This window comes from Sceloporus undulatus, chromosome 1 (assembly GCF_019175285.1).
Source record: "Sceloporus undulatus isolate JIND9_A2432 ecotype Alabama chromosome 1, SceUnd_v1.1, whole genome shotgun sequence".
NCBI classification, from domain to species: domain Eukaryota; kingdom Metazoa; phylum Chordata; class Lepidosauria; order Squamata; family Phrynosomatidae; genus Sceloporus; species Sceloporus undulatus.
The window spans coordinates 158372466-158395736 of NC_056522.1; the positions used below are offsets into that span (position 1 = coordinate 158372466).

Consider the following 23271-nt stretch of genomic DNA (forward strand, 5'->3'; position numbering starts at 1 on the left):
ATCAGGAAAATGTTGCCAAAGAGCACCATCTTCCATCCAATTTGTGCCCACTCTTCCCATTTTGTCTCTCCATCCCCTATTCATCTATTAACAACTAACTGGCAAATAGTGGATAACCAAAAAGGGTGGATTTGAAGGACTTCTTACCACCCTCTGCTGACAGAGATAAGAGAGATCCTTAATTTTCAGTGCCTTGGGCTAAAGAGGTCTTGGAGTACCAGATGTATTCCCAAATGGAAAAGCCTGAAAAAGGCCTGATGAGACAGGGAGTCAAACTGAAGAATGGGGCTCCTATTGATGATGATGCAACAGCGGATAAAAAAGGAACTGGTGATTTCAACAGGAAGGCCCCTTATATAAGGCTGCTGGAGGTGGGCGAGGCTAATGTCAAAACACTTATGTAATGATCTAGAACCATAGAATCATAGAATTGGAAGGTTCTAAAAAATGCACTGCGCGGCGCAGGGTAAGCCATTTTTCTGTCACAGAGACCACAAAGAAACCAAAATCCCTCCAAATCATGATACGATCATTTCAGCTCAACACTCATTAGACTACTGAGAAACTTGAGTTCTTGTGTAGCCTTTCAACTAGCACCAGCGCATTCAACCTAGTATCTAACGTCTTTGTTCAGAAGGTGAAAACAAATGTGGAGACAATAGGCAGATCAGAACCTTGGCACTAGCCAATGGGAGTGAAGCCAGGAAAAGGTGGGGACTGCTCCCAGGAGTAAGTACACAAAGAGGAAGAGCAGGTTTAAAAGGGTTGCTGTTGATGTTTAGTGCCCTGAGGGGTGAAGAGCCCTTGAGGCTAGGTTAGGCTGCTGAGAGGGCAGTTAGAAAAGGTTTTAGGTACCCAAGAAAGGGATGAAGAGTGTCCTTAATTATACTGTTGTAGTGTCCTGCGGGAGACATAGTGTTTGGTGACTAGTGGAGTCACCAAATATAAAAGTTTAATAAAGTTCTGTGAGAACATAGTCTGTTGGGGAACATATATAAAGCTATAAAGGAACAACTACAAAGACAAGCTAAAGATACTGTCAAACTGTGAAACTAACTAATGAAATATTATATACCATATCCATTGTGAACACCATCCACTAAAAGAGATACTATATTAAGCCTGACTTATAAATTTTTTCCTTTTTTCAACAAGCAGCTGTTCTAAAGTGATTTCATAAACACATTAAAAATGCTGCCAACATTCGAGAAAAGTCTTTTAGGTCTGAGACACATTAGATAGTGGGTGTGTGGCTGTCAAAGAAGAGTCAGTGCCAAGCAGGGAGGGAATCTAAAACCCAGAGTGATGGCATCTAAAGAGTTATAGTGCAGGAGACACTTAAGAGAGACCCAAGTTCCAGTCTTGCAGTGAAGAATTGGTGGGATAGTGGCCATGATCTTCACATAATTGGTGGCAGTGGTGGGATCAAAAAGACTCATTGTGCTACCATCAGAGAAAAGTAGTTGGGTGAGTGAATCTCACCTTGACAACAACCAGTCTCTCCTGTTGCTCCCCAGAACAGGGGTGGGAAAATAAGACCTCCCCATTTTTTCACCTTAAAATGTATCCTGGGACCCAAAAACATGAACCCATGTCCCATAGAGGATGTTCGGGGACACACAAAAAACGGACTGTCGAGAGCAGGGCCAGTCCGCCAAAGTCTGTCTTCCACATTTGCCCAGCCCCTGTTCTAGAAAATCCCAACAGCCTTCAGCCCTGAACCATGAAGATCCTTGTTCTTTATGGCTGCTGTTCTTCATTCTTTTCTCCCCTTCAGCATGTGAATAATCTACATTCCTCATTCCCCATGTTAAAGGCAGACTTGTTCATTTATCATAAATCATGATTTCAATGGCTTCCCTAAAGGACTCAATTGTAATGATTTGAACTGCAGTTTATATGGATAATGAGGAAGACCCTACTTAAACAATATTCAGGTATGTAAGTTTAATTAGAAAGAACATATACACAAAGTACTCTGAATCATTCCAAATTAATTTTAATTATTAAAAATTGTGATCCCTTCAATTTATATCCTGGTTCCTCTTACTTGTTCAAATTTATTCTTATTACCCCAAATTCTTTATTCACTGACCTTCTGACACTTAGAGAGGGATGAGGCCTAAAAAGAGAGCTTGCCCTTCAAATATCCCTTTGCATATCCATCTCCATTAACTGTTAACATGTTTGTAGACTATAATTAAACACCATATAGGGCAAAAACAGACAGCCCAGTAAATCTGGCTTCCTGGCGGTTTGGGGCCACATTCCCCCAATCCTCCTGGAAGCTACCTTCACTGATCAGACGTGGGCAGCTTCAAGATGCTCGGGGAGCACCGGGAAGCTGCGGTGGGGCTGGAAAACCAACCATTGTTCATTTGTTTATTATTTTATGGTATGTTTTAATATCATTATTATTACAGTGCAGCATACGCAGGGACACTATACACACTGCAATTAAAGCAATGGAGCACACACTCATGGCGTGCACACTGCCCTGAGCCATGAGCAGGCACCCCACTGTTTCTAATGGCGCAAGCATACGTGGATTTCCCCTTATACGAGGGGATCCGGAACGGATTCCCTGCATAAGAGAAGGGCCCGCTGTATTTGTAATAAAATCTTTTACCTAATTTTTTATTGTTTTAAGGGGGGAAATTATAATCACTGTATATTTTGCAAAATCTGGTGGTGGCTATTTTTTAAAATTCACTTCTGGTTAGAGGAGAAATCTATACTGCCCAAAGTCATAGCCAGATTAGTCTCTTGCAGCATAAAAAGGAGGAAGAAAGGAAGACATTTTTAAGAAAAGGGAATTAGAAATCATAAGCCTAACTAGTTTTTATTTTAGCATACATTTTCGTAGATATACACCCAATTCTTCAGATGCAGTAGTAAATGCAGTAGTAGTAGTAGTGTGCCTTCAAGCAGTTTCCAACCTATCACAGGTTTTTCTTGCCAAGATTTGTTCGGAGGGAGTTTGTCCTCAGATTAAAAAGTATATTTATACAGTTGTGAGAATGAGATAGAATGTGATAGGATCCAGAAAGATACAAATCATGTCCCATGCCTACATAGGCAAGGTGATAGAGATCTTTCAGCTCTTTACAGTGGTCAGTGTGGATTTCTGAAAGCAATAAATCTGCTGTACTCAAGACTCTCTAGGAGAGGAGGTAAAGAAATGGTTTGTGGAGCTCAAGCCTCTGTCTTGCAAATGTGTGGGGAAAGCTCTCTCAGCTCTTGCAACCTCTACCCTCCGAGGCATCTTCCAGAGTGTGGGTCACTTGCTTTCCAACAGAGATATAAGTCTCCTAATATCTGCAGCCTTCACAGTCTTTTCCAGACATCAAGTTTTCCTCCCACTAAGAATTTGCATGTGGGGCTGGGATGGCTGTGTGGCCACTTTGGCAGAGTGAAAATTTTGGATGCCTGTGTGTAGTGAGTCCTTTAAAGTACCAATTGCCTGGTACTAACTCACAAGAGATGATGATGGAGGAAAGTAACCTCCAGAGCTGGGCTGCTCATACATTTAGGTTGACATGACTGGGTTCTAGAAGCTATAAGTATTATCTCTTCCCACAGTGACCAAGTTCACCTTCCATGACAACTGAGGTCTTCCCAATTACACTCCCTATCCCAAAAAGATAAGTGAAATGGAGAATTTCCATATGTAAGTGCAGACAAGTGAATAAGTGAGTGGGGAAGAGAACTACAGAGTAGAGACTTTTCTCCTCTGCCCTCAAATTCAAATTGAAGAAATCTATGGACTGAGGTTTAAATGAAGAATTTGGGGCAAGAAAAAGATGAGTAACAAATCTGAAGGACAATTGATTTAGGGTGGTGTATCTTGCCAATGTTTGGTCAATAGAGGTTCACTGGTGCTTTTAATAGCTGCATCATACCAATGAGAGCAGCAATAATTGACACAGCCCTCTCTGTCAGCACAGTAACTAAAGAAAGAACAGTGTATGTTGTTAGCAATTTCAGATAGGATGCAGTTTTTGACTTCTACAATCATAATGTCAAATGATAAAATGCCTCTGAATTAACAGTATGGGGCAATTAACTGGTCAGGAATTAAGGATCTAGGTGGATTATCAATCTGAATCAGGTGCAAATTAACAGTAGAATGCTTGAGATCATCTGGGTGGGTGAGGTGATTGGGATGGAATATATGGCCCAGAAATATCAGCCACAACACTTATATGATTTTAATGTCCTATTTCTTTTATATGTGGCAGAAAGGTATGCAATCACAAAATGATTGGACTTCAAACACTTTGAGACTACCCATTCGTACATTTGTCAAGGTGTTGACAAAATTTCAAAGGTGGCCATAAACTCAAAGGGGTTAGACACATCTACTCTTCAATAATTTACAGAGGTGGAGTGCTAATGCATATGATGCTATGCCTTTCACTCAAAGAGGACATACAAAGACAACTCTTACAATTATGTCATCTTTTCATCATACCTGGCACTTTTTTGGATACTCTTCTTTACACCAACTGACTTTGGCATATTAATTTCCCCCCTTACTTTAAAAAAATATTAAATTAGGAATGTCAAGAAGAGTCAAAGAATTGCTAAGATGATAAATGGTGTGAGGTTCCTCTCTGATCCACCCCCCCTCTGATCCACCCCCCCCCCAAAAAAATGTGCTGAAGAAAGAAAGGCATACTACCTCTCCTTCTGGCATTCAGGGTGGGGGTACTAATTATGGGAAAGAGCATCTCACATTCAGTGAGGTGCTCTGCAAGTTTCCATAGCTGGTGTACACATGCAAGCAGTCACAAAACTGAAAAAATGTTCTAATCAGTCAAGACTTCCAGAGGTTCTTACTTTCATCCTCCAACCCCTCCTCCTTTCAGCAACCTGACATACAATCTAGGAACAATAACCTCTACCATGACACTTGCAACCCAAGAGTCTATCTTGTTCTCTACTGTACCCTTGGACTAGACATTATCCCAAGTGAGCCAAAATGATTTTTGGGTTGAGATTTCCCTAGAGGCACAGGTTGGAAGAGCTTGTCAGCAAATGAAAGTTCCCAGTTTAATCCATTCCAGGTGGCTAAATCATAGAGCACCAGAGAGCAGCTGGAAATACGTTAGAAGAATAAATGATGCTAGTTGCCAAGTTATATGTCAAAGAATAAAAAAATGTTGGGTGAACAACATGGTACTATGAAAAATGGATGATGGTGATGATTTGTCCTTCTGGAGAGTATTCATGAATAGTAAGTACAGTATGTATAAATAACTGAAGAGTGTATCCAGAGGCTTTACTCAAACCTTCCAGATGTTTCTGACTACAACTCTCATCACCATTAACAACTGGATATGCTAGTTGAAGCTGTTGGAAGATTATAGTCTAAAATATATGGAAGGATCCAGATCAGTGTAGGCTGCTTTATTTGTTATTCTGAAATGTGGATACTGTGACACTTGGAGGACACAACAAGGTACAAAACCTGAAAAATGAAGCAAAGAAATATGATGCAACTTTTCCTTCTGAACTAGAACCTGCACAAAGTAGCCAGCGAAATTTCACCAGATCACCAAACATGGACCAAGGAAACTTATGGTAATCTGACACAATGTTAATTTGGGGAGGACAAAGGTTAACGTTAACTAGGCAGGGAGAGGATAACCTGGAATCTACGTGATGTGACTGAACCTAGCTGTCTAGGAACTGAGAGAATTGATGTAAGACAGAGGTAAGCAGAAAACAGATCAGAATCCTACTAAAATCTGAGTGAAGTAGATCAGCAAAGCTTTCAGATTTCCACCTGACAGAAGTTAACTCCTGAAACAAACAAACAAAAAAAGTGGGGGGGGGGGGGGGGGGGGGACAAGATTGCATTTATAGGCTGAGCATGTGATCAGAAGCACCCTGGGTTTGAGCATATGTCCCTTGTCCTGCACAACTACTGTGCGCTGGCTCACTTCAGCTGACTCTCTCACTACAATATGATCTTGACAACCAATATAAGCTGAAAAGTTGTTCCAAGTACGACTAATATAAGACTACTGAGAAACAAGAGAGAGGCATTAGTATGCTTTAAAAAATCCTGAGAAAAAGTAAGGAAATGTGCACACACACTAAATAGTGATTTGGGGATGGTGAATACTCACTGGCTGAGTCCTCCCATCTTTACAAAGAGAGAGAGAGAAACAGAAGGCCAAAGGGAGAGGAGAATGGAACCAAATATGGGGAGAGGAGGGAGCAGCAGTGGAAAAGTGGAGTGAAGGAGGCATGCGATTGTTGTCTCATGTTCTGCTCAGATAGGCCCTTTTAAAAAGTGTTCATTAAATGATTACTTTTATTATGTTGTTGATTTGTCATTTCAAATGTCTTTGCAGCTTCTGTTATTGTAGCATTCCTCAACAGCAGTTCTATGAAGCTTCCTGCAAAAGCAGAGAAACTGTGAGATTTCAGAGATGGAGAAATCAGAAAAGACGCTCACTCCACAAATGTTTCAAGTACAAGGAAACCTGCAGTTTCATTGACTTTTTTCCCCACAGTTCACAGAATGTGAGAATAAGCACCACTTGGGCTACTTCTTCCACACAGCACCTCAGTGTTCCAAGCCATCAAAGGAAACCTCCTCAGTGTCTTGTTTTCTCTCCCCTCATAAGTGAATTTTTGCCACTGTGACAGAAAAGTTGGCAGCAAGGTATGTCCCCCTGATGGACTGGGGAAACAAATTTGTGCACCATAGGACTGGAAGTTGCAAACTTCTGAATCAAATGAAATAACCAGAATACAAGAGCTTATATAACCTAACCTAACTATGTTTCTCAGCTGAGAAATTGAAGGTCTAGGATTACTGGTCCTGGATTCACTGGTCTCAAAGATCTGTCATCCACTGGTCAACTCATGCTACAAGACCAAGTATCACAGGTTCTATGAATCCAGACAAACCTCTTGGGAAGGTGGTGAAATTTCTTCAATAGAAAATGCTGGCTAGAGTGGTATGTATAAAACACTTTGTTCAGACCATTTCAGGATGGGGGCAAATCAGAAGGCAAAGCTACAGGTCAATGAAACATCCTAGAAAGGTGAGTCACACTTCTTGTACTGGAGTAGCAAAAAGTGTCCTAAGTTCAGAGTGGAGTTATTGTATGGAAAATGCATCTTCTTGCAAGAGTTACACCTGTCAGTCAACATACCACCCCATGATCCCTGGTGTTCACATTATACGGAGAGCTTTGGATGGGGACATCACCAACTGTTTATGAATAACCGTTGCTTGCAAGTGTGCCAGAAATGCAGTATCCACACATCATAGGTGTTTCAGGGATTCTGGAGGGCAAAAAGCTTCATATTCAATGCTGTAATTTCAATAATCTAGTGTGAGATGCTAAATACAACAATGATCAATAACATTCACTTTGGAAGTATCTGCACAAACGAAATAAAGGATTTGCCACGGCTTCTGAGGTGGCTGAACATACAGTTGTCCATGAAAAAAATTGTCTGCCAACTGTTTGGGTTTCTTATCAATAAAATGGATTTAAAAAAAAACTTAAATTTTCAAGATTCTTACAACATGCTATGGTTACAGGCTAGAGACAACCAAGGAAGGTTTCAACAAGTCACTCATATCAGGTTAAAGAAATGGAATTTATTCCATGATGGGAGCAACTAAAGCAACTATAAATTTCTACTGTATTCTCAGTCTGAAGACTTATAGATACAGTACAAAACATACTTATTAATAAAGCAATCTGACGCCAAGTTTTGTGCTACTAAGATATTCAACAGTATTTTATTTGCAGTCATTGTTGCCTAAATTGATTAAGCTTTAAAAGACCAAAAAAGGATCAGTTACCATTTCATTTCATTTATTATGGCAAACAGCCAGCATATATCATAAAAGTTATCTATCTTGAATTTTTCAATAGTTCTGATGGTTTACAAACTCGGTTGCATCTATTTATTCATAAGCAGCCCTCCCTGAAAGGAATATAATTGTTATTAGAAGGGAAACTGCTCAGATATAAGAATTTTACTACAATAAGGAAAAGAAGTACCCATGTACCATCTACTAATTCAGTTTTAAGTAAAGACTTGTAGCCGTACCAAATGTAGGTGTATTGAAACTCTTTTCTCACTTACACAAAATGTGTGTTCTTTTTTAACACTATAACAAAGTAAATAAATCTGTGACCATTTGTGAACACTTATGAATAGGTACTGTCACCAGCAGGTTTAACATCATTACTATTCATATGGCAGCTAATATCACAAACAAACAACTCAAACCCTCACAGAACAGCTTGATATAACTTACAAACCATTTACAATAATGTTTTTCAAGCATGAGTCCAGCCAAATTGAATATTCCATATAAAATCCCCAACACAATGAACAAAACCTTTTAGTCAGGTTAAAGTATAATTTAGGCATAATAATACCTAAAACTGGGAAGCATCTAGCATACAGCAAATGGACTTATAAATTGACACTCGCCTCTCCTCCCACCCCAAATCTGCTGTGAAGGGTCTTCCTACTCTCCATGGCAGATTGGGGGACAGAGGGAAATCCATGCTGCCAGCAGACAGGAACAGCTGAATACTGCCTTTTCTGATTAAACACAAAGGCTTGTACACAAATACATAGAAAAGGTAGAGTTTCTTTTAAATTCCTTAACTTTGAGAACTATGACTTCATATGTTCAGTCACCCAGGACCTATAAATCCTTACATGTTTGCCAATTTGCAAGGCGAAACAGAAATGGATGAGATCTGAGAGCAGAGAATACCCAAACTCTTCTTTGTTCAGAGTATGTCAATTGCAGTAGGGTTCTCTGATGGGAATTTGCAATCCCTTCAAAAACAACAACAGCAACAATGAACAGTGAACAAACCTAAGTAATTAAAGCATGGCCCATTATGGCTGGGAAAAAATCCTGCATTCTTTGATAAATCAAAAGGGGGGGTTAAAATTCTGGAGCTCTACGAGTGTAAACAAATCCTTATTAGCAAAATGCCATGCAAATAACCATTCCCTTGTAGTTACAGCCCAATTCTAGCAATGCATGATTGATATGCAAATAACAGAAAAGTTATTTTCAGCTGCTGGAGAACTATGTTTTTAATCCGCAGTTCTCACTAGACAAGCAGAAGGCACTTCACATGTATTTGGAGGGGAGGGGAAGAGGTGGGGCAGAGACACAGAGAGAGAGAGAGAGAGAAGATATCCCTTCGCTTGAAACTTCTTGCATTCGTTAGGGGATGTGCAAGAATGGCTTTTGGGAAACTGTACATAGTAGGATGAAATAGTATCATGTAAGGGGCATAAGAAAGAAAGAAAAACATTGAACACAAGACATCTGCAGTGTGCAGGAAAGAACAGTCTCACTAACAATAGATTATAAATGAAAATTTTACTACTCATGTAGATGAAGGCATTGCCTTAGGATATTGAAGAACTGCTTGCATTTATGATATTATCAACAGGTATGTCAAACACATGCTGCTAACTGCTGAATCTTAAAGTATATGCCAGTTCTGCGAGTAAATTATTCAGAGATGGCAGTTACCTATGCCCTGCTTACCTGCCTACATTCCTCCACCCACCAGTTTTTTTTTTTTGTCTTGTCCTCCTATTTTTCCCACCATCTTTCTTTGTCCCCAATCTCCATATTCCTAGACCACAAGATTTCAGTCAAATGCTGCTGCAGTGCACAACATTCAGCAGATATACAGTAGGCCCGTCCTATACACAGAGGATCCATCCCAGAGTGCCCCCCCCCCCCGCGTATGGGAAAAAACACATACGCTCAAATCCCATTAGTTTCTATGGTAGCACACTCCCATGCACATGCCATTTTGTTCTCCTGGGCTCGCCATACGCATAAGTTCAAATCCGTGTACGGCAAGCCCATGCATAGCGTGGGCACATTGTACATGCAGCACCTTCCTCTCAAAGACATTGAGTTCTTTCAACTCCTGCCTAACAGGAGAAAAATGAAGCCCAATATTGTTGTTGTTAACTTCCCTTGAGCTGACCTCCACTCATGGTGACCTCACGGATTAGACATCTCCAAGACCCCTTGTCCTCCACTGATCTGCTTAGATTCTACAAACGCATGCCTATGATCTCCTTGGTTGAGTCTAGTCATCTGGCATGTGGTGCTCCTCTCTTTCTACTACTCTCAACTTTTCCTAGCATTATTGTCATTTCTAATTAATCATTCTTCTCATGATGTGGCCAAGGCACGATAGCCTCAATTTGATCATCTTGGCTTCCAGGGTTATTTCAGGCTTGATATATTCTAGGACCCATTTGTTTGTCTTTGTGGCTGTCCACAGTATCCTCAGCACTCTTCTTCAGCACCACATCTCAAATGAACTGGTTTTCTTTTTCTCCACTTTCTTCACTGTCCAGCTCTCACATCTGTACGTAGTGATGGGGAATACATGGCTTGGATTATTCTAACTTAAGTGTTCGATTGTACATCTTAGCTCTTTAAAATCTTGTCTAGTTCTTTCATGGCTATCCTTCTAGTTCCTAATCTTCTTATCTCTTCACTGTAGTCTCTGTTCTGTTCAATGTTTGATCCAAACACATGGAAATGTCTTATTTCAATTTCCTTGTTGTCTAAATTTAATGTAATGTAGGTCCTTCGTAGCCAATTAAGTATCATTCTGTCTCTCCATATTCTTATTCAGACAGTGGCCTCTTGTCCTGAGTATAGATTTCTCATCAGAACTATCAAATGCAGTGGGGCTCCTGTGTCTCTGAGAGTGATCCATAGCTTATCGTGATTTAAGCAGTCAAAGGCTTTGCTATAGTGTATAAAGCACATGTTGATTTTCTTTTGGAATTTCTTGATGCATCATTAGCCACTGTGTTTGCAATGTGGTCCCGGGTGCCTTTATTTTTCCTGAACACCACTTACACCTCTGGGATTTCTATCTCCATGTCTGACTGAAGTCTGTGTTGCAGAATTTTAAGCATAATTTTGCTTGCATTGGTCTTATAGCTGCTACAGGCTTCTGTGTCTCCTTTTGGAGGGATGGGGTCCAGCTTGTTGGCCAGTGTGTTATTTTCCACATCTGATGCCATATTTTAGGTAACACGAGTTGATTCTGTATGTGTGAATTGTAGTAGTTCAACTGGAATATCATCGGTTCCTGGTGATTTATTCTTCCCAGTTGCTTGGAGGGTCGCTTTTACTTCACTTTCCAGAACTTGGGGTTCAACTTCGTATGATTCTTCATTCCATTTGTCAATGATTTTTTCATCTCTTTTATATAACTCTTCTGTGTATTTCATACAGTATCTTTTTATTTCTTCTTGATTTTGTAGTATGTTCCTGTTCTTATCATATAGCTTCCTGGCCACTATTTGAACTTTCTTTGATTTCCCTTATCTTGTAGAAGCCTTCTCTCATTCTTCCTTTTTTATTATTGTCTTCTATTTGTCATTCTCCACCAATGTACTGGGTGCTGGCACAGATTGCTTTTTCTTTTAGTTTTCCTCAACAGAACAGAGGCCTCCAGAGTGACTACAGGTTGAATATCCACTATCCGAAAATCCATAATGTTCCAAAATCAAAAACTTTTTTCATGGGTGGCTGAGACAGTGATACCTTTGTTTTCCAATGGTTCAGTGTGCACAAACTCTGTTTCATACACAAATTTATGTATAACATTACCAGACCATGTGTATATGGTGCATATGAAACATAAATCAATTTCACGTTTAGGCTTGGGTCCCATCTCCCAAATATCTCAGTATGTGTATGCAAATATTCCAGAATCTGAAAATAAATTGAAATAGTTCTAGTTCCAAGCATTTCAGATAACAGATACTCAACACTGTACTTGGTAATGTCTGCTTACCAAACAGGAAAGGTGGTAATCTTCCCTATTTGAGCTCCAAGCAGGCAAGCACGGGAAAATTTACACTGGGCCCTCCTTATCTGTGGACTTGCCATTCGCAGATTTGAGCATGTGCAGATGGCAAGTGCTGCCATTGGGGACAAAAGTCATTTGCCCCTCCCCCTCCTCCCCCTTCCTTACCTTCTTCCTTTCTTTCTCTTTGTCCCAGCTTGACTATGCGCTGGAGTCTGCCGCCCAATCAGCCAGGCCCAGGCCTGCAGCTTGTGTTTCAGAGCCCCATCCTCAGGCCTAGCACCCAGGAGGGATCCTCTGGACTCTGAAACTCAAGCCCTAGCCCTGGTGCTGGCTCCTTCCAGCCAACAGGGCTCTGGGGCTTGATTCAGGGCTTGATTCAGAGTCCCATTGGCCAGAGGGAGCCAGGACCAGGGCCAGGGCCAGAGTTTTGGAGCCCAGAGGCTCCCTCCTGGGTGCTAGGCCTGGGGATGGGGCTCCGAAACACAAACCCTGGCTCTGGCCCTTACTGACTGGGCAGCAGACTCTGCCCTCAAAATCAAGCTGAAAGAAAGGAAGGGGGGGAGGGATGTTTGATCCATTGTCCCCAATGATGGCCTGGCCACATGGCCACACCGCCATTAAGAACAATGGGATTTGAGCATACACGGATTTTGGTACCTGTGCGAAGGAGGGGTCAGAAACGGATCTGGCATGGATACTGCAGGCCCACTGTACTTCTGTCTCTTTTAGGACACTAATTACTAATAGAACGTTGTACAGGAAGGTGGACCAATAAATATTTGGGGGTGGGTGTATAAGAATATTTAAAAGCTGTATTAAGAATCAGGATCTATGCCCAACCTACATACACATACTAAATAACTTGGTAGCAGCAGAGGACGGGTTTATTTGATTTTTTTTTTCTTGTACTACATGGCTTCTGAATTCAAACATTAAAAACTTTGCTAAAGATTAGGTAATCTTGGGTGTGCTTTGGTCACCCATATTTGACAAATCTCATCAAGACAGTGCAGATAAAGCTCCGGAATAAACAGATTTAATTAGTAACATTAAGCTGTTTTTATCTTACCTGCCACCTAGGAATCAGAAATTTGTCAGTGTGACACTTTTCTAAGTAAAGTACTTCCATTTAACTCCTATTTACAATTACTGCCCACGGTCGGTTTTCAAACACCTCAAACCAATACAAATACTTTCTGTTTTCAAATGGCAACATCCAAATACTACCAAAATAATGTTCATGTGCTTTATCTTAACAAAGTGCAATTTTAACACAATGCTGAAAAACCTCTCAACAATCACCTTTGACTATCTACTATTACAGCTTCCGTGGTAGATTTCTTGACAATTCTGATTCAAATCAAAGAAATGGGTGGGATTCCTCCAGCTTTGTCACAAATCTGCACTGGAGCCAGGTACACATCCTGTCAGATAAGCACAAAATTGCTGGCTCTTACTAAAAAGAGAAAGAATACTGTTCTGATAAAACATTTTCCAAGGTCATATTTACAGCAATACAAAGTGATGCACAGGGATTTACCCTGGCTTTTTCAAAAAAATTATTTCGCTTGCCAACCTATTTGCCAAGTGACTATTTTAACCATATTTTAATATTTAGCAAACTAATAACTTTACATTAATTTAACTTGAAATAAATCTAATTCTATACAAGGATTGATTTATTTGAGCAATGTTTATTCAGCAGTAACAAGTTCTGCATCTGCATGTTACATATTCATTTACTGGCTACCTATAAAACTTCATGGAACAAAATGAAGATTTTTGGGGGGGGGGGAGAGAAGGTCCGTAGTGAGGTGTAAAGGAGAACAAATCTTTGGACTAAAAAGACTGGAATGGCTTTAGTAAGTGGACCCCCCCTACACATACACAATTCAATCATCTGTACTGTCACCAAAGACAAGCCCTAAATGCCAAAATGACAATCCAATTATGGAAGAAATTAATCAACAATACAACCCCTCCATCTCTAGAAAAGCATTTTCTAGCTTACAATGTAATTATGGTGAAATCAAAAAGGATACCAATACTATGATTTAAAGATTGACAACTTCAAGAAGTCAGGGATCTCTTTTTTCAAAATGAGCCTCATTTTCTTTAAATAATAATTTTAAAAACCATCAGGTATCACAGGCTTTTCAAATTCAAATCTCTTGCTGTAAAAACAGGCAATGTAAATGCTGGACCGTTTTAACTATGTGTGTGTAATTATTAAGGGGAAGAAGAACACAGAAACTCTTTACGCTGCATGTTTTAGGCCTCTTTCACTCCACACAGTTATAGTATTATGATTCTGCGTTAACTGCTGCAGATTCATCCTACATAATACTAGAATTTGTTGTTTGATGAGACACTGGAGCTCTTTGGCTGAGAATTATAAAGGCTCCTCCACAAACTAAAAATCTTAGGATTTCATAGGATAGGGCCATGCCAGCTACAGTGAAATAAAAAGCACTATAACAGTGGAGCACGAAAGAGACCTTTCTCACTCTGTAGTGACTTTCCTATGTCTTTTCTAGAAACTGAGAGGGCAAGGCCTCATGGGAATTAAACTGACTCACTCTTTAAGGCAACAAAACTCTCCAAAGCAGATACAACAACAACTTTATCTATATGAGCAGGTTTAGTTAAAAATGTTTTATAAATATCAACATTCAACTAGTCTCTAAAGCACAGGGCAACTGCATATAGTGAGTGCTATTGTTAGTTAGTACATCAGATTTCTAAGGCAGATAGGAGAGATGGGTGCTCAAGCTTTCTGTATACAACATATCTTGCAAACTATCACAAAAATAGAAAGTATCTTTGTACTTAAGAAAGGTAGATGAGAACAAGACTTCAAAACTTCTTAAAATCACACAATAAACTATGTTTTCAACTACAGTGTCACTAAATGTTGTATTATATCTGAATAACAATATCCCCTTTGAAGGATTCAGGGAATCATTTTTACTGGTATTTCTTTTTTTCCATTTTATCTTCAGGCTAAAGGGTAGTAATCCTCATGGCTCACTGGGAATTTCATCTCATCTTTCTCCAGTCTGAAGTCCAATACTATTTCTATCAGAACCTGGAAAAATTACCTTTTTGGACATGCTGGATGGGAGATTCTACAAGTTCAAAGAAGTACCTTTTCCAAGGGCTGATACCTATATTGCAGCCTTTCTCTAACATAATACATTGAAGATGTTTTGGATTACAATTCAAACATCCTGACCATTGTCAGTTTTGATAGAAATAGTATTGCATTGAAGACTGGAGAAAGGGGAGATGAAATTCCTGGTGAGCCATACTTTTTAGCCTGAAGTTGAAGTTTATGGACACAAAAGTCTCATAATTCTGGATAGCACTAAGTTAGGAAAGATGAGCAGGGTAGATACATACAGTACAATAAGATGTGTGGAACCTAAAACATGACTTTATTCTGGGAGGGATCTCTTTTTTGCCACTAGCTTGTGGAGGGAACATTAGAAAACATGGTTATCTCCAGTAATACCAAGGTTCAGTGTAGTCTTAAAAGTCAATGAAGATTTAATATTATGCTTGTATATTTCCTGGTACCTTAGGCTCTGCAGAAGAATGTCTTCTGCTTTCCAGTAAGAGCAAACATCTGGATAGAAAACATCCCTGGAGGTTATATACATAACAATACCAAAACCCAAATAACACTAACATAAATGCAGCAGAGCTCACACAATCCAAGTGGGACAATGAAGTAAGAACAGAAACAGAAGTGACCTAGTTTTGTTGCACAATTACTATGGCAAATGTAGGTCAGTGGGGCACCAAGTAAACTGCAAGGTAGAATAGCAGGTTCTCACTCTTCACCTCTTAGCTCCACTCAGCTTACATTTTCAAGCCAAAAATAAAAGCAACTCTTTACTTTAGATGTTATTCCCATCATGATTGACTGTTAGGCACACTTTACTATTTTAAAACACTAACTTAGCACCAAGGTGCTAAGCAATACACAAGACTAGCACAGTTCCTACCCACACAGTTTACAGTCTAAACTTGAAATGCAACAGAAGAGCAAGCGGATACACTTCAATAAGACAAGGCTGGTAGGAAAAGAAAAGAAGAGGAAAACTATGGAAAGATACAGGTTCTCTATTGCTGAGATTACTTTGCATTGCAATGTTTTCATCACCAGTTACAGATTTTGCAATTTTGCCGTATTTCCATTATCTAGGATTAAAGCTCTCTTTTTCCCACTATAAGTATCATGACCAGCTAGTGCAAGATGAGACACATCCTTCCTCATTAACTTATCAAAACCCAAATCAACCTGGAGTTAAATGCAGATACAGTACTAGTTCACCTTATTCCTATTCCCTCCACTGACATCCTTCTGCTGAATGAATCTGACATTTAGGGACCAGAGCAGGGAAACCTTAATGTCAATGCTAAGACATTGACATTAATCTGAAAACTAGTGTGTTAACACTGACCATTCTGGTGAAAAATTAAAAAATTCTTAACTGCATTCATGGTTAATGACACATTACTAACACGTTGCTTTTAAATGTTAAAAATTCAGTTATGACTATGAATTATGACCAATGCCACCAACCAAATTATTCCAAACAAAACTAAGGTAAATGTGAATCACGGCTCAGCTTGCTAGCATCATCATTTAATGAGTCAACTCATGACTTACAATATTATAATATTTATGGATGACAAATAATTTTTAACAAATCATTTCCAGACTCTGGTTGAGAAAAATACTGTGTTTTCTCAGTTTTGAATGGTGCTCTGCGAAGAATAACCCATTTGTGAGAGGCACGGAGAAGAAAGTATTAAGGCGCTATCAGTCTGGTCTGTACGCATGTCCTTTTAAAGAGGGGAAAAGAATCCCTTTCAACTGCAGAGTAACCCTACTGGGGCCAGAAAAATTGGAGGGAGTAGCTGCCCCAATGAAATTGACAATGCTTTACCCAAAGTCTGACAGATGCATTAGATAATCAAGTTAACAACTGAATGGAATCAACATTAATGAACCTTATCTGTGGTTTTCCAACCACACTTCCTGCATAAATGTAAAAATTGTACATGTAAAACTATATGACAAAATGGTGGTATTGAATGAAACATGTGCTTCCAAGAGAACACCTCTATTCATTACAACACACATACACCACACACAGAGCACCCTATCAGAAATAGCATCAAATCCAAATCATGACCAATACAATAAGAACAGACTCTACATGTCTTTTCAAAGCTGCCATTCATTTAAAGGTTCAGAGGTTGGGAGTTAATGTGAAACTGGTAAACAAAATTGAATGTCGGGATTAATTTCTACAAATCCAACACTGCTCCCTAACCCCTAGCCTTCCTTTTCCTGAAGAAGAAAAACAAAAACAAAACAAAACACTTCTTCTTCTGAAAGCTTCCAGGAAAAAGATGGAAGACTGCAAGGGTGGTGGTTCACCTTTTAAATAGATCACAGGGCACCCTTGTGCTGTTACACATAATAAAATATTAATTATTCAGAAGCAGAAGAGTAGCTCTGACCACTTCCAGGGTTTTTTCTTGTGTGGTTGATTTTTATGGGAATTGCATTTTTGGCAGCCCATGATCTGCCCCAAAAGGACCCCAGGGACAGAATGTCAGCTCTCACAGTTGTCTGCTTCTGGATTAATGGTTTGATGACAAGGATCAGTGACAGAACTGGAGACAGGATTAGAGGATGCTTAGATTTATAACAGCTTAGGACCCAAATGCCATGAGGAATGCTTCCTCCCATATCAACCTGCCCAGGTCTGGTTAAGCTCACAGGATGAAGCCCTTTGCAAATGCCTATAGTAAGACAGGAATATTATATTATAAAGGGAGGGGGGAAAGCCTCTTCTTGCAGCACCTTCTTGACTCAGCAAAGTCCTTCCTTCACCATTCTTAACATTTTTATTTACCCAGAGTGAAGAATTCTAATTTTAATTTACTTACAACCTCATGTTTGTCTAGTTTTTCACTGGATTATGAGCCTCATCCCTCTCAATGTTAAGGCTTAATTTTACTGAGCTTCATTATGTCTGAGTTTTATTATTCTGTTTTTGTCCACCATCCCAGAACTCACACTCGTAGGTGTAAGAAGATCTAGATTTTTAAATACATAAATATTTCCCTACGAAATCCCAGATAACAATCTAATGATCACGGACCTTGATACCTTTTGATTACTACAGCCACCAACTCCAAAGAAAAATTATTGGGTACCCATGTCCCATGCAGAGACCATGTCACACTGTCATTAAGAGGTTTAGATAGGGACTTATGAGTTTCAGATTCTAGGATTGACTGAGCCATAAGACTCACTGAGTGACCATGAACCAGTCACTCTCAGCCCAAGCCATCATACAAAGTTGCTATGAGGATCTAATGGGAAGGAGGGGACTCAGGCTTTGAGCTCATTGAAGGCAAGGCAGAATAGTATATAGACAGACACACATATACCATAGCAACATCACCATCACCATTCACTGTTCTAAGTCACAAACCAGAGAGATACAAACTATCTCTGCTATTAGCTACCTAAAGATTCATGACACCACATGAATGCGTGCAATATAAAGTTGCCATAAATGAATGCATGCCAGTTCCTCCAGCCATGATTGTATGCTCCAAAACAGAAGCAACTCTCAGTCTAGAGCTTCTAGCAGGCCTTTCCCAACTCAGGTTCCCTGCAGAAAGCAGAGATTAAGTTCTGTAGAAAGCAGAGATTTAAGCTCTGGCCATCTGCTGACTGTCAGTGTGTGGAAAAGTGGCACTGCAGCCAGGCCACATGGACGGAAGCTTATGAAATGAGCACAACTAAACCTCAGTGTCAGTAAACCATTATACCAGCCAAGTTTGCCTCCCCTTTTTCAACATTAAACTATGATGATAAAGGACAGTAATACAGCAGAAGCCGCTGCATTTATGCTATGTCAAAGAAATATAAGATACTGCTATTGCGACTGCCTACCCTTGCACCAGGTGTTCATCAACAAAGGAATGAAAGAGAAAATGGGAAGGAAGAGCAGGAAATGGGGGGAGATATTTGCCTTTTGATTAATTTTTCTCTAGATTGTTATCCTTCCATGTTTTCATGAAATCTTTTCCACGCCAGCATGGAACTACAACATCCAAACAGTGACACACTTTGTTTTATTGTTCAATCTGCTGTAAGTCAGCAATTCTTGTGGATGATCCTGACTGTTTGCAATAACAGTTCCCTCCCTCTACTTCCACCACTCCAATATATAAGCATTTATAATATTTTCAAAACACCTCAGTTACTTAAGCTTTTCTTTATCATAAAACATATGATGCATTTTACAAGCTTAAAAAGTTTTCTGATGTTATTTTTTTGAGATGGCAGCAAAATTAATTGTATCTGATGTTCTAATAAGGATTTATAGGTATATATGATGTTCTAAATAAGGATTTATAGGTATATAAGTGGGGGGGGAATGCTGGATTTTTTATCCTTTAAAGAGATTGTTAATAATGTATTTGTCTGTTTTATTGCTACAAAATACAAAGCTAACATTTTCATTGGATTGTCAATTGTGGCTCCAAGCTCTCTTTCATTATTATTAAAAGTTAATTAAGTATTCAGTATGTATATGGAGGGTTAATTACCCAAAAAGGCACGAGACCCTGACTGATCTTGAAAGCTATGTAGGACCAGCTCTGGTTAATACTTGGATGAGAAACCACCAATAAATATTAGGTGCTGTAAGCTATATTTCAAAGGAAAGAACTGGCAAAGCAACCTCTGATTATTCTTTGCCTAACAAAACAATACGAAATTCATGGGGTTGCCATAGGTTGACAAGCAACATGAGACACATACTCACACATGTGTATGGAAAAGACTAGGTATAATGATCCCAAATGGCATTAGTTTGTTAAACTTCATTTTATAGACCACACTCATTAATTTGTTTTAAAATGAACCATACATTCAGGAATTTTTTATATTGATATTGACTTGTATGTTTCATACTGTAAAGAGCCAAGGGAAAATTGCAGCCTTGAAAGGCAGCTAAGAAATGTATTAAATAATAAATCAAATAATAGAAGTCTTATTTCTTCTCAGCACTAGATATTATCTAGCATTCTTTTGTCAAGTCACACAATTTGGAGAGACATTCTTGAGCATGGTCTGCTTGAATCATTTGGAGTCATTTCATTTCCTGGTCACCCTCAAAGGTCTTATTTGCTCCTTCCTATGGGGAAAAGGAACAGGGCAACCCACTGTTAGGAAGTTCCCCTCTCTGCATGGGGAAACTACATTTGTTCACAGGTTTTAGATACAAAGATCTTTCTTGCAACACACAGATAAAAAATGCTGGTCAAAGCTACAGCTTAGGTGCAAGGGTAACTAACACATGGAGAAAATCTTTGGCAGGGGAGTGTAAAAATGGAAGGCTGTTTTTCATTAATACAGTCTCACATTTATTCTCCCTAAAATTTCATATTTTTACAGCACAAGTTTTATATTGTCGGCCATGATACGCTTCATAGTTTTGGACGCAAACATTGAAATCCCACTGATTAACCAACCTATGCACATTTCAAGGACAGACTCATGCTTTTTCATGTAGCAAACACAACTGGATTTATTCAAACAGCAAGACTCATATGAAGCAACCATTTGTGTTCTTATACACACTACTTTCCACAGCTGCTTGGTATTTCATAATATTGTAGTCAGTGTAACATTCTGTGAAGTTCAAAATCTGGTTATGAAAACCCATATGCACTTAAAAAAAACATACATGAGAAGAAATCTTATCTTCAAAGATTTGGCCATTGGGATGAAAGAAAAGCAGTTACTTTATGGGGTAAGGAACCCTAAAGGTCATCCTTAAAGCTTGCCATTTGCTTTGTAATTATTAGAAAATATGGTATGTTTCTATTCTGGACACTGAAAAACATTCTGTGTAACACAACAAAAGGCCATTTATTTTTTTTCATTTGCATCCCACTTTTCTCCCCAAGTCAGGGCTCAAAAAATTTCATAAGGATTTTTTAAAAAGGTACAAATAAATATGAAGTTATGATATTAAAACACAAGTGAATAAAAAGTACTTTAAAAGCACACTAACTGAAAAAAATATAGCATTAAAAGTCACTTTTATCAGCAGCCAGTCAATCAACAAAAACTCACTTGAATAAAAACACTGTTTTGGTCTTTTTGTCTGCCATCAGTTCCTGAATCCCGTACCGACATTTAGTACCAAACACAAGCAATTATTCAGCTTTAGTATTTACGGTATATAATATGAAATAATTTTGTGTTTCAAGAATACAATTATCCCTTGCATCCCATATTGTTATCCCATATCCCTTTATGCAACATAAATATAAGGTAACCATGTAGGGAAGCTGGACCTTTCAGTAAAACATAATTTCATCAACTCCATTGACACACACTATAGCAAGAAAGCATCAGAATGAGATTATTTTTATATATTGTGACTGTTTTAACATTTCTATAAAGTTTACTGCAAAGAGAGATATTAATATGAAGCACAAACACTACATAAGGAAACACATTGTATTTACAGATCATATCAATGACTGTAATGAAGTGTCAGAAGCCAGACAGCATGCTTTAAAAGTTTTCTTACTTCCAACATGCAGGGAGGGCAAATAACATGCAGTCTTTCAAGCATGAAACCCTAAGAAATGATTCTACAAGGTCATAGTGGAAATGTGCATAACACTACAGAAGGAAAAAAAAACCCAGACAGAACAGCATTTGTTGGCTGTTCCTGTTTTCATTAGAAATGTCAACGATCTGAGTGCAAATATGTTAAAAAGAAAGAGATAGATCATTACAACTCTTACTGCTTATTGTGTGACACCATAACAATATCTTATTTTATCAGCTCTTTTAATCCACTAAACTGAATTACACAGGGGGATATAAAATGTGGTTACCATCCTACCAATACAACATCACCAATGACCTTGTCAGATCAAGCACTGCTGTCGACACAAAGAATTATACATACCACATTCCACAGTTCTCTGAAACCACTGCTTTATGTTTCAGAGAACTTGTGGATGAGCGTCAATACAAAATATTTGAAAATAAACGTTGCTATCCTGGAAGTGAGGGGGAAGCTATAGTACTATATCGAATTCTTATGTATATGACCACATGCTGCAGCCACTTAACCATGGTCAGGTTTACAAGCTGCTTTGCACATAGTTTAATTCAGCGGTTGGCCTTTCTCACACTATGGGAAAAATGCAATCAATGTGGTGATTTTCCTGTAAGTGTGTGAGAGCTATTCCTAGATATCTGCCAAACTAATTATACTACAAAATATCTACACCAAGAATACAGAACCTGCCACACCTATTTTGTCAAAAAATTTCATCAGAAATTAAGAACTACAGTTGCTGCCACATTCTACTTATACAAAGTTAAAGTTACCATTGTTAGGGGGGAAAATGAGCTAATCTTCTGTAAATCTTCTCTATCCATCCAAACTAGGCCAATCAACAAGACTTTACAATAACATTCTGTCACAATTTAACACTGGCAACCAAAAAAAAAAAGCTATTTATTTAACTATCTCTTTTTCCTAAACACTATAAAAATCTTCTCATAAGTATATGGGGTGAACACTGAGCAATCAGATTTATGAGAACAGAATTAAGTTGATTTATAACTTTCTTATTTATTTGATAGCCGCACCCCCACTCAGGCATCCATTTTCTAATATCATCAGTGCATAAACTCAAAAACAAGCAACATGCAGCCCTCATTTACATGACAACTTAAACTGAAGGTGAAAAAAACAAACAAAATGCTTGTCTCTTTCAAATTAGAATGAGTGGTATCATACAGAGACCTCTTAAGGAGGGCTCCCATGTGAACTGATGGAGGATCATACAGAAAACATTCATGAGACTAAACAATTTAAATTGAATCCAGAGAGATTTTAACAGTGACCACAGCATACGCATAACACATTTACAACAAGAAAGAAGAAAGGCACCTGGAGACATCTGACACTGGGCATGCTCTGCAGGCATCTCAGTGCGCACATGCTCTCTACCAGGTTGGAGCAGCCTAGCCACAAAGACCTTGGCACAGAACACTGCAGGATGACAAAAAGGAAGGAAGAGAAGAAGCTGTTAGATGCTACAAGTTACTAAACGCAGGTAACTTATTAGTACGTTAAAGTCAAAATGTAATTAACCAGTGGTAAGCAACCAACATCATCACATCTCATGCTTAACTACTTGGCTAAGTCATCAGTCAAGAGCTTGACAATTGCATATTCAACCAATACATTCTGAACCATACTTTGGATTGGATGAAGATAATGCAGCAGTTGCAGTTAATTGCCATTGAGATAAATGAATA

The 23271-nt window shown here is 38.9% G+C and overlaps 1 protein-coding gene across 1 annotated transcript in view; it reads right to left on the minus strand.

Annotated features, from left to right (window-relative positions):
• Positions 1-23271, minus strand: part of FBXW11 (F-box and WD repeat domain containing 11) — a 93583-nt gene that overhangs the window by 37718 nt on the left and 32594 nt on the right. Inside the window, 1 exon segment of the mRNA XM_042466766.1 lies at positions 22901-23002. Coding sequence (XP_042322700.1) covers positions 22901-23002 — 102 coding nt within the window.